We start from the raw sequence: 13304 nt of genomic DNA, 5'->3' as shown, positions 1-13304 counted from the left end.
GCCAAAACAACCACCATCCCTGCAACGTGCACAAGCAGGTGGATACAAGCCCTCATATTAAAGAAAAACCCACAGAATTAAGAGAAATTAGGAGCCTTAGTAAACAGGAACACCGTGTACCGCAGACAGAGGGCAGATTTCAAGACGTGCCAATCTCTGGAACAGCCTCGCCCATAACCTGGCATATCCGCCACACTGGGGCTTATTCAGAAAAGTAAGTGGCAATCAAATCCTTCATATCGATCAATGTCAGACTTCAGAGGGGCTAGCTGACTACAAGGGGGTCTCAACACTTCAGGGCCAATGTTAGAGTAAAGAAGGTTCGGGCATGGTCACTTTTAAAGGGATTCTGTGGCGCTACTAATATCCACTTTGGAAGAGAAAGGTACAGATGAGGTTTTGACCCACATACCTGCCGAGACGTGGGTATCAGGCACACACCTTGCCAGATCAGTGGGATTGTAGTGTCAATGATGAAGCGAGGGGCGTCAGACACCTACTTTAATCTTCCGATCAAAGGACTGTGTTCCAGCGGCCACACTGGTAGTCCGTTGTCCACCGTACCTCGTCACGAACCTCTACCTACTTGACGACATCCCTGGTGTCTCTTCTGATTAGTAAGTCTTGTGTGTGTCAGGCCACAGTGATGACATTGCACCAGGCCTACTAATCAGAAGAAGCAATGGGGATACCTGCAGGTGGAAGGATGTTCGATGGCCACGGTTATGACAACATAGCCATTACGAACCTCTACCTACTTGACAACATCCCTGGTGTCTCTTCTGATTAGTAAGTCTTGTGTGTGTCAGGCCACAGTGATGACATTGCACCAGGCCTACTAATCAGAAGAAGCCATGGAGATGCCTGCAGGTGGGAGGACGTTCGATGGCCACGGTTATCACAACATAGCCATTACGAACCTCTGCCTACTTGACGACATTCCTGGTGTCTCTTCTGATTAGAAAGTATTGTGTGCGTCAGGGCACTTCGATGGCATTGCACCAGACCTAATAATCAGAAGAGGCCATGGGGATGCCTGCAAGTGGGAGGATGTTCGATGGCCACTGTTATAACAACGTAGCCACTAAACCAGGCTCTGGCAAATCTTTTTGCACAACTCTAATTCCATACCTTTTGGTTCTCAGCCATTTTACAGCCACTGACTTTGCCTTGCATGCATTCTCAACCAAATTGAGCATGCATGCATACATAGGAGTAAAAGCAGCAATCTGATTGGCTGCTATGAATCTAGTAGAGGTTGTAGGGTAGCTAAGCCTGACGTCCAGGGCTTTGTAGGCCACCTGGTCACACGCTATACAATGCAGGCATTCGCCTCCAGCTGCTATGTATGTTCAGAGACTTTGCCTGCAGGCCACTTCGTGATAAAGAAAGGCTCGGAAACACCAAAGGAGGTCGGCTATTTTATTGGTTTTCTGTAAACACAGTGAACCTGTCGGGCAGCATCGGATCAGTGCATTACTCAGGCAGAACGGTGTCACCTTCATAGAAAAAAAAATCAACTTTTAAATATTAATTCTACAACAACCGACAGATAAAATCTATAGAAAATTCCAAGCAGCTCTGTAAATCATTTACATTATCGTCCTTGTATAGATTGTGAGCTACACGCGGATTTCTACTCTGTCCTGGTCCTCGGAGAGCAGGGCAATGTCCGATCCCGAAACAGTAACACCCACGGGGACCTACTAATCAGAGGAGGCGCCAGGAACATTGCCGAGCTCTGATCCGGCTGCCAGGGGTTAAAGACATGGCCTGCAGATCCATTATGCCCAACTGCATACCATAAAAAGTTAGAAAATCTGCTCCACCATATACCATATGACCCCCAAGTGTCCGCTGGACGTTACTGCACCATCCAAGTGTCCAGATGTGTGAGCCCCCGGTATGTTGACATGAACATCCTACGTTATCAACAGACTGCTTCAAAGTAGGTAATAAAATATGTGGCGCATGCGCAATGTGCTTTCCCTTGTGTGGGCAGATACCATATTTTTTGTTGTAGAAGACGCACCCCAAATTTAGAGGAGGAAAATAGGAAAAAATAATTTTTAATGTTAAAATGAGGGTCCGTCTTATTATCCTAGGACGTCTTAATCCTAATGCTCACCGTGGGGAGTGGTGGTGGTATAGCAGCTCAAGAAGGTCACAGTAGGCAGGGTCAGCAATGCTGTGAGCTTAGAGGAGGGGGTGTTGTGGCTCAGGAGGGTCAGCGATGCTGCGGGCTGGGGGGTGTCACTACAGTGGAGCAACTCAGGAGGGTCATAGGACGGGGTGTCTCGGCGGCAGGTATTATTGATCTGACTGCGGGCTCCATTGAATCGCCCGCAGTTGTCAAGATGGACTTCAAGAAAATGGCCTTGAAGACGGCATGTGCGCAGATAGGACTCTGTGGCCATTTTCCTGAAGTCCATCACGTCAATCTGCGCAGGCGCCGCCTCCGCGGCCATTTTCTTGAAGTCCACCACGTCAACTGCACGTGATTCAATGGAGCCCACAGTCAGATCAAGTGCACCCACTAGCGAGACACCTCATCCTGGGACCCTCCTGGGCCGCTCCACTGCTCCTCCGAGCCATCAGTATTGACGACCCGCCTCCCATGACCCCGCTCCACCACGACCGCCCCAGTAATCCATATCCAAATTGTAAGACGCACCCCCTTTTACCCCCAGTTTTGATGAAGGGGGGGGAGTGCATCTTATAAACCGGAAAATACGGTAATTCATCCCTTGTTCTGCGCGCGTGCACGCACCTCTATGGCCCCAACACTGAGGGTCACGGAGGAAAATGGCACATGCACAGGACAGCAATAAGTTCTGTGTCCACACGAGAGGAAGCACTGCGCATGCACCGTTCTGTCTGCACCACTCAATGCAAAGAAGCATCATCCATGTGAATCAACGGACCAGGGTCTTGCTCAACAGAATACTTGGAGGGTCTCGTACCACCCCAGGGACCCAGTTTGTATGTGATGTGGGAGTGGTGATGGGTCCCCATTAAATCCCAATGACTAAGGTCGGAGCACCTGTTGGATTCAATCATCCAAAAAAGTAAAATACAGAGAAGAAATTGTCTATACAAACACATAGATAGTCCTTACAATGTCTGTCAACATGTGCGTCCATATACAAGCGTCAATTAGTCACAAAGCTTCATTTTTTATGGGTTATTACAACCCATCACTAAATACCGTGCATTCTAGGAATTGCCCGACATATTGGACAATGGGAGGTCACCTTCGTGGACATCGATACACACCTGAGATTGGTCCAAAGCATAAATCCGCTCTTTTCTTTGCAAGGGGTTGGTAGACAGAACGTAGTCCTCCAGCATGCTTCTCCTCTTCCCATTTTCTGTAGGATTCACGTCCAACAAAGTTTGAGAGATGTTGAGGGGACTCAAGAAGCTTCCTCGACTTATGTGACCATCGCTGAGCTTCCGGCGAGGAGGAGGACGCTCTCCATTGGAGATCCGATCCGAACTCCTCCTGTGAATGGCCGGTGATGGGTAATATTCCTCGGACATGGAGGAGGCATTAGATGGAGGTAGAGAACCAGAACCGCTGGATGAATATTCCCCGGGGCACTGCCTGAATATACTGGAGTCCTCTTCGTCTTGATCATTGTCATTAGGTCCGTTTTCGATGAGGATGTCGATCTCTTCGGTTTCTCTTCCTTCAGCGTCCACTCCATTGACTGACGGCACCGTGTTTTCCTCCGTCGACGTAGTGGATTTGGTGTTTAATGCGTTCTTCATAGTAATGAAGTCTGTCACTTGCACTGTTCGAGGCTTCGGCACCGGAGGTGGATTGCCACCTGTTGGCCCCGAACTTGTGTTACGCGACACTAAGTGATTATTTGCGGCTAAAGAGGCAATGCCTTGTAGGGGTATTTTTGGAGAAGGCAACTCTTGGACTTCAGAGTTGGCCGATTCCTCACCGTTGAGTTGCTTTGAGGTGCAATCTTCCACTTCTGACGCTTCTTTTGGCCTTGTATTCGAGAGAGGTCCATCTTGGCTATCCTGTTGCAATGCTTTTTCTATCCTGCCCTCTGAGGATCCATTTTCTTGGCTAGTCTCTTGCACTTTACCAGACTCCTTGTATGGCGCACTCTTGTTTGGAACGGCTTCTGGTGTCTGACTAGGTTGGCCGGAGTGTTTAATGCTGGAAGATGGACTCTCTAGCTGCTGTTGCTTCATCATCTCATTCTCCCTGGTCTGTTGCAGATACTGAGCCGTTGCTTGAGAAGTGTCACAAATCTTGATTCGGTTCATCTGCGAAGGTTGCGCATTCTTGATATTGGGGTCAATAATATTAATGTACCCTAAAATATCACTTCCCGGCTCGGGGTCCGGTTCCACCCACGTGGGCAGATACTCGAACATGTCGGCTTTTTCCATATCTTGTAGCGCTGGATGGATCTGCTGCTCATCCTGTTGCTCGAAGGCAGATACTCGCTGTTTTGTGGGCAACTTCTTGGCAATTTCAGGTTCTTTCTTGAAGTCCTTCCCGGTTTCACTGGCACTCTTGACGTTAACCAAGGCATATTTGGGGTTAATTAACTTCTTAGCAATGGATTCTGTCGGTCCCGTGGGCATGGCCGCAGGCTGTAACACCGGCTCTGGCTCCGGTTCATTATCCATTGGGATGTTTTTTAGACTGATTCCTTTGGACAGGAGGTAAAGTTCCTGGAACTGACGATCAAAGGTCTCCACGACTTGGCCAGAAAGCACAGTGATAAGGTTTCGGTCGATTCTCGCAGCCGACCAGGTGAAACTAGGGGAAAAAAGGGGGAAACCATTAAGTAAAGGTGATTATACCAGGTGGACAAGCACTTATACGATTACTACACATAAGACCCCCTGTGGATCTCCCATCGTGTTAGTCTTCATCTGGGTAGACTATATCTGCCCAAGTCTCATACGTGTCGGTGGGATTCCCTAATGCCAGCACCTCTCAGCTGATTGGTGTATATGGATGGTAAATCTAGAAAATGTTCCGGTGCCGCCCCCCCCCCCCAAGCCAGTATTTGTAGCCGCTCACCTGTAAGACCCACACATTGTTTTGTCTCCGTCCACAAACATGAACTTCTGTCCTAGTGATCCCTTAAACTTGGTGGAGAATCTGGTGTAAAACTCTGTTCCCCCGATGCTACGAATCCGGAGGTTCTGCAAAAAAATAATCAAAAGGGAAAACAGATTAATCCACGGCAGATTCGTCATTACGGCACCATTTACAGCGTCTTACACAAAGAGTTGCACGATTTTCATAAGCAGCAACAGAACACGAGGCAAAGAGCAAAGGATGATCCCGGGGGACCAGCAGATACGTCACGTGCCCCATCAGTCGCCGATGAATCGCATCCGCCGGACTCATGGATCTTTCCACCAATTTATGAGACACACAAGTGCATCCAAATAAATTAGAATATCCTCAGAAAGTCATTACACACAGAGGGGTCTATTCCTAGATATTATATAGAGTCATTACACACAGAGGGGTCTATTCCTATATATTATATAGAGTCATTACACACAGAGGGATCTATTCCTAGATATTATATAGAGTCATTACACAAAGAGGGGTCTATTCCTAGATATTATATAGAGTGATTACACACAGAGGGATCTATTCCTATATATTATGTAGAGTCATTACACACATAGGGATCTATTCCTATATTTTATATAGAGTCATTACACACAGAGGGATCTATTCCTAGATATTATATAGAGTCATTACACACAGAAGGATCTATTCCTATATATTATATAGAGTCATTACACACAGAGGGATCTATTCCTAGATATTATATAGAGTCATTACTCACAGAGGGATCTATTCCTAGATATTATATATAGTCATTTCACACAGAGGGATCTATTCCTGTATATTATATAGTCATTACACACAGGGGGATCTATTCCTAGATATTATATAGTCATTACACACAGAGGGATCTATTGCTATATCTTATATAGAGTCATTACACACAGAGGGATCTATTCCTATATATTATATAGAGTCATTACACACAGAGGGATCTAGTCCTATATATTATATAGTCATTACACACAGAGGGATCTATTCCTAGATATTACATAGAGTCATTACACACAGAGGGATCTATTCCTAGATATTATATAGTCATTACACACAGAGGGATCTATTTTTATATATTATATAGAGTCATTACACACAGAGGGATCTATTCCTAGATATTATACAGTCATCACACACAGAGGGATCTATTTCTATATATTATATAGTCATTACACACAGAGGGATCTAATTCTATATATTTTATAGAGTCATTACACACAGAGGGATCTATTTCTATATATTATATAGTCATTACACACAGAGGGATCTATTTCTATATATTATACAGAGTCATTACACACAGAGGAATCTATTCCTATATATTATATAGAGTCATTACACACAGAGGGATCTATTCCTATTATATAGCCATTGGTACCAATTATGGGGGGTAGCCGATGGGTGTCGGAAAAGCTGTTTCCTGCCCCAATTTCCAACCTCTTAAATGGTATTTATGGCGTTTGACCGCAGCAATTGGCACCAGCTCAGCTGCAGTGATACTGTACGGTGCGGGCTCAGCTCCTGAGCCTACTCTATACATACAGTGCACACCAAGCCAGACTTCCATTGGTGACATTCACCGTACATGTAAATCTGGACCAGGTGGTGCCTGCTATTTGCCCAAGTCCTGATGCCGGCCCTGTTTGGTTTTTTTTGCTCTATTTATTGGGGCACTTAATGCTATACAATCCGTGTAATCAATGTCTTGATACCATGAGAAATAATCATTTAAACGCCTTTGTTTTATCTTTAAAGCCGATCATACGCATAGGATTCTGATGGGCCAGAGATCGGGCGATCATTCTCATGTCAGACATATAAAGAAGGAAAAAAAAAATGAAACGCGCGTGCACAGCATGGCGGAGGATTGTCCCTAATCACCCGCTCACATCCGACATCTAGTCTCAGATATTCCATCACGACAGATCTCAAAACGATCGCCGCCCGATACGATCAAATGCCGCGGTCGGTCGCCTCCGCATTTCACCAAGACGTTTAATTAACCCTCTAAATATACTCGGCACATCCGCTCCCGTCCCCTCCGCCTATTATCCCAGTCCACATAGGGGTGGTGAGTCACGTCGAGACATAATAAGGTCTCATGAGAAAACAGACACGACACCGCCGGGTGTTGTAATGAGACACGGGAAGATCTGTTTACAAGGGAGGATGCCGTACCCGGCCGTGCTGCTGCGCATTATATCACAGCGGCCAAAGGGTTAAAAGGTAAAAAAAATATGGCGTCAGAACAATGTAACCAGACCTGAAACCGGAGCGTCCCCGCGTGATTGGGTGTCCCCCCCGGCTATGGAGTGTTATTAAGTTTTCTTCTCTACAGGAGGTAATGGACTCCTCGGCCTCCAACCAAAAGAAGAGGCGCAATGCCTCTAATAAGGGGGTACTGATCGGTAGTTACAATACAGGGGGGCGCATCTGAAGGGAGAAGGCGGCACATACCCATGATGGTGGCCATACAAACCTTCTATTCTAGGGGTCTGAAGTGGCAGATATATTTCATTTGGCGGAAGAAGCCAACTACAGCACTCCCCTGTCTCCGAAAACTAAGGGTGCCTGTAACGCCTGCCTGGATCAACAGATGGGATGTAATGGACAGACTAGGGGGAAGCCACTCACCAAGCAGGACCCCCAGAACCCTGAAACCCTTTAACCCCTATACAGGGATTTGGTATTACCCTGGTTCCCTGGTGATCAATACCTGTGGCAGGCTGCAGTCCGATGAGAGTAGTCGTCAGGCAGGGTCAAACCAGGAATAGCAGAACAGGGACAGAATCGGCAGACAAGGACGTAATCAGAAAACGTAGCAGAGGTCAAATCCGGATCGGGCAGCGAGGTACAAAAACAGCAGGCAGAAGGGTAGTCAGAAAACACGCAGAAGTCAGCACACAGGAATCACCAAACAGAATAGGACGGACCAGGAGCCAGGAAAATCAGAACTATCTCTGGCAGAGGTCAGCAGACAGGAGGGGAGCTAAGAAGGGTGTGGTGTCTTCCCATTGGCTGTAGCTGAACGCTGGCAACTTCAGCTGGAAGACACACGCCACCCACAGTCAGCTAGCGGTACTGCAGATCCCAAGATAACCCAGCCCAGTGGATGATCGGAGCCTGCGCCCACCAGTGCCGCTGGCATCGACTCCTCTCCCATCACCAGCACCATCCACGGCAGGAACACGGCGTCGCCTGGCGATCGGAGCAGAAGTTGCTGGAGCGGACTCCGATGGTGACGTAACAGTGCCTGATCGAGCCCCCCTGACTGCCGCGCCTCTAGACGGGAGACTCAACCCATGTTCTCGTAATCAGACACAATGGAGTGGTCGTAAGGATTCATTGTGGGGCAACCCCTTTAATTTCATCGTCCCCCCCAAAGATTCTGAGGACGGGGTCTCGGACTCCCGGTGTGACTGGAGAGGTGGAGGATTTGCAGCTTAGACTCACACAACGATCACGTTAAGTCATTAATTGTGGCAGAATGTTGGGCCCTAAACATGGAGATTCCCTTTAAGGAGATAATTATAAAGCGGAGTAGATCAGGAAGATGAAAGGAAACCATCGCATCTGTATAAGACGCATAGCATGACGAGCTGCAATGGTGTCAATGATCACTAATATCTTATCTACCAACAAGACAGAAATTTATGGGTATGTTGATTGGGTTGTCAGTGTAAACAAAGGCGTGCGACCGGCAATAAATCAGAAATAAGTGCATCTGTATTCTACTGTCGTGCCTGGATAGTGATCTAAAGATTAATGCATCTGCATTCAACTGACGTGCCTGGGGAGTGATCTAAGGATCAATGTATCTGACATCTACTGACGTGCCTGGGAAGTGATCTAAAGATCAATGCATCTGACATCTACTGACGTGCCTGGGGAGTGATCTAAAGATGAATGCATCTGCATTCTACTGTCGTGCCTGGAAAGTGATCTAAGGATCAATGCATCTGCCATCTACTGTGATGCCTGGGGAGTGATCTAAGGATCAATGTATCTGCCATCTACTGACGTGCCTGGGGAGTGATCTAAGGATCAGTGCATCTGCCATCTACTGTCGTGCCTGGGGAGTGATCTAAAGATTAATGCATCTGCCATCTACTGTCGTGCCTGGGGAGTGATCTAAAGATTAATGCATCTGCCATCTACTGACGTGCCTGGGGAGTGATCTAAAGATTAATGCATCTGCCATCTACTGACGTGCCTGGGAAGTGATCTAAAGATTAATGCATCTGCCATCTACTGTGATGCCTTGGAAGTGATCTAAGGATTAATGCATCTGCATTCTATTGTCTTACCTGGGGAGTGATCTAAAGATCAATGCATCTGCCATCTACTAACGTGCCTGGGAAGTGATCTAAGGATCAGTGCATCTGCCATCTACTAACGTGCCTGGGAAGTGATCTAAAGATCAATGTATCTTCATTCTACTGTCATGCCTGGGAAGTAATGTAAAGATTAGTGCATCTGCCATCTACTGACGTGCCTGGGAAGTGATCTAAGGATCAGTGCATCTGCCATCTACTAACGTGCCTGGGAAGTGATCTAAAGATCAATGTATCTGCATTCTACTGTCATGCCTGGGACGTAATGTAAAGATTAGTGCATCTGCCATCTACTGACGTGCCTGGGAAGTAATGTAAAGATTAATGCATCTGCCATCTACTGTTGTGCCTGGGAAGTGATCTAAAGATTAATGTATCTGCATTCTCTTGTCGTGCCTGGAAGTGATCTAAGGATTAATGTGTCTGAAATCTACTGTAGTGCTTGGAGATGATCTAAGGACCAAAGTATCTGCCCCCTATTATTGTGCCTGGGAAGTGATATCAGGATCAAAGCATCTGCCATCTACTGTCATGCCTATGATGGGATCTCAAGATCTATACTTCTGCTATCTACTGTCATGCCTGGGATGTGATCTAAGGATTAATGTATCTGCCATCTACTGTGTGCATGGGAACATCTATATCTGTATAAGATGTATCTGAAATCTACTGTCGTGCCTGGAGAGTGATATCAAGATCATTGCATCCGCCATCTACTGTCGCGCCTGGGAAGAGATATCTGTATAGCTGTATCTGAAATCTAGTTATTCCTGGGAAGTGATATCAGGATCATTATTGTATCTGCCATGTACCGTCCTGCCCGGGAAGAGATTGCTTTATAGATGTATCTGATATCTACTGTTGTGCCTGGGAAGTGATATCAGGATGGATGCATCTGCCATCTACTGTCATGCCTATGAAGGGATCTCAGGATTAATACTTCTGCTATCCACTGTCATGCCTGGGATGTAATCTAAGGATTAATGTATCTGCCATCTACTGTTGTGCCTGGGAACATATCTCTATATAGTTGTATCTGAAATCTACTGTCCTGCCTGGGAAGTGATATCAGGATCACTGCATCTGTCATCTACTGTCGTGCCTAGGAAGAGATCTCAGTACCGATGTATCTGAAATCCAGTGTTATGCCTGGAAGTGATCGATGCATCTGGCATCTACTGTCATACCTGCCCCCGCGCCCACCCCCCCTCCTGCTGGTGTTGGCCCTCTATTGGCTGCCTTTATATCTGAACCCCCACATGCCATCCCTACGACGGACTTTCTATGCACATGACCATCTAGAAATGTCTCCCTGGCACCATATCATGGTCTTGTGCCGGGAATGTCAGGTCCCATAGCGTCCAGTCCCTGCCAGGGGGTTACCAGCAGTGAATACAGCTGCGGCAAACCCTCCGCTGTGTGAACAGGGCCTGACAGGGACAGATTTTATAGCCGCCATTCCCTGACACTAAACTGGCGAGGAATAAAATTTTGTATGTGTATAAGATTGTAACATCCCCTTTAAGAATAAAATATATGAAATATTCCTTTAATGATGCTACATTAACCCTTTTGATACAACACAAGGTGGCACCGTAAGGGGCTAAAACGTGACCCCCATATCAATAGTGAAGCTGGATCCTGGCTCTCTGTGGGTGCGTGGGGGGAAGGTTTCCCACGATAAGATGGCAGGCTTACGTATCACCCGATAATAGCTTCCCAGACGCAGACAGAATACACTGCAAACAACAAAACCGCATTGTGGACCGGTCTGTGGGAATGTGCCCCCCCCCCCATATGACGACATACCGCTCTCCCAAACACGCCGTGCCCCCTCCCCTGACCTGCATTCTGTGCACTGCACGGCCCGCTCCCTGCCCCCTGGACATAGACAGCTCCATGTACCATCTGGTGGAACAGGAATGATTAGGAGCCGTTCAGGATGGTGAGAAAGCTGGGTGACCGTCCACGTCACTCACACGTAGGGTGTCCCCCCGCGATCCCAAACTCTACGCCACGAACCCAAAAACTAAAAGTTTTGCTATTTCATCTCACGATTCGCCCCGGGGACAAATACACTCCGTGCTCTTGCTGCAGGGAGCGCAGGTGAAAACGGGGACACCTTCATTCCTGACATATCAAACCGCGCACCAAGGAGGAGCCGCCATCTGGCTGTTTGCTTCCACATCGCCCGTGATAAGGGAGAGGGGCAGAGAGTACAAAACGGGCCATTTCTCTTCCCTTTTTTAGATGATCCGATCACAGATGCATCCTGTCAAAAAAGGATTGGGCATATTTATTTTCAGCATGTCCGATCCTTTGGCAGCCCCTTTTCCCACTCAACTAAGCCCATGATTAAAGTGTGTGAGGGTCCTACGGAATAGGTGTCACCACCTTTAGCCAATACAAACCCCTTTTTGACCTGCAGAACAAATTGGCCGCGGCCGCAGTCGTAGCCATTTCTGGGGACCCATTCAAGTGTGATAAGCCTTATCCCGCCCTTCTCAAGAGCATCTCCAAGATCTGACATCACCCCCATCATTGTGCAGACCGCCACTCCTTTGTGTCACCCTTTTGAAGTGTCACTTATTGCCGTCCCTGTCGGTGCACTCCACAACTGCAAACACTCTATAACATCCCCCCGGGCGCAGCAGAGAGCACGGACCCCCACAGCTAAGTGCCTGTCACCCCTTATATTTATAGAAGTAGGCCAAGCGTTATTTCTATCATGTCCTCACAAGCACGCCTCGCAGGCAGGGAGGCACCCGTGGGTGCTCAGTCGACACCTCACGTGCAGGCGCAGCAGAAGTCAGTGTACCGGACAGGTGGCCCCCTAAAGTAGGAATCCGTCGGCGTGTAGACATGTGTTATATATGATATATAGCACAAATCAGAACATCCTGCAAGTCCTTACTATATACTATATGATATGCATCGTGAGGGAGGGGCTTGCTCCCATCAAATCAAAATGAGACATTTGCTCCATTAGTACGTCTCCCATCTGAGGGTTTGATATCATAGTGTCTAGTGGTCTCAGATAAACACATCAGCAGAAAGCTCTCTTCAGTGCTGATAGTTTGTTACAATGTATCAGTTTAGTGTAGGTAGTCACATAACCAATATGTCCAGGGACTAAGGTAGTGTCAAGAAGTGCTGTACAGTACGCTGCCTCTCCATACGTCAGAGAACTATTTCAGGGCCCCCATACATATTCAGACTTGAGGGGACCGCCATGGGGTCCTAACTCACGGCAGTTGAGATCAGGGGAAGGAAGGATCGGACATCATGAATTTCAACAGCTTTTCCTCAGTTTACGGTAGGTAGTCACATAACCAATATGTCCAGGGACTGAGGCGGTGGCAGGAAGTGCTGTATAGTACACTATCTCTCCATATGTCAGAACTATTTAAGGGCCCCCATACATATTCAGACTTGAGGGTCCTAACTTACGGCAGTTGATATCAGAAGAAGGAAGGATCGGGCATCATGAAGTTCAACACCTTTTCCCATTTATAATAATATAAGGAAAAGGTGTTGAAATTCACAATGCCCGATCCTTCCTTCCCCGGACTTCAACTGCCGTGATTTAGGACCCCATGGCGGTCCCCTCAGGTCTGAATCTGTATGGCGGCCCTTAAATCATTCTCTGATGTATGGGGAAGCAGTGTACTGTATTAAATGAGTTGAGTGGCAGCCTGAGGTTTTTGGTAGTAGGTTGCGCTGAACACATACATATTCAGACTTTAGGGGCCCACCATGGGGTCCTAACACACAGTAGTTGATATCAGGGGAAGAAAGGATTGGGCATCATGAATTTCAACACCTTTTCCTTATATTGTGATATAAAGAAA

At 47.1% G+C, this 13304-nt stretch overlaps 2 protein-coding genes across 2 annotated transcripts in view; one reads left to right on the top strand and one right to left on the bottom strand.

Moving 5' to 3' along the window:
- Positions 1-13304, top strand: part of SLC5A10 (solute carrier family 5 member 10) — a 114388-nt gene that overhangs the window by 43602 nt on the left and 57482 nt on the right. The gene's annotated exons all lie outside the window — the stretch shown is intronic.
- The window catches only part of FAM83G (family with sequence similarity 83 member G), a 35878-nt gene that overhangs the window by 4102 nt on the left and 18472 nt on the right, over positions 1-13304 (bottom strand). The window contains exons 3-4 of the mRNA XM_075318336.1: positions 5060-5184; positions 3277-4792 (exon numbers count right to left, since the gene is read on the bottom strand). Of these exons, the coding sequence (XP_075174451.1) occupies positions 3277-4792; positions 5060-5184 (1641 nt within the window). The remainder of the gene's footprint in view (positions 1-3276; positions 4793-5059; positions 5185-13304) is intronic.

This window comes from Anomaloglossus baeobatrachus, chromosome 7 (assembly GCF_048569485.1).
Source record: "Anomaloglossus baeobatrachus isolate aAnoBae1 chromosome 7, aAnoBae1.hap1, whole genome shotgun sequence".
Taxonomy (NCBI): domain Eukaryota; kingdom Metazoa; phylum Chordata; class Amphibia; order Anura; family Aromobatidae; genus Anomaloglossus; species Anomaloglossus baeobatrachus.
The sequence above is the reverse complement of the archived record's forward strand: the minus strand, read 5'-3'. Positions and strand labels throughout refer to the sequence as shown.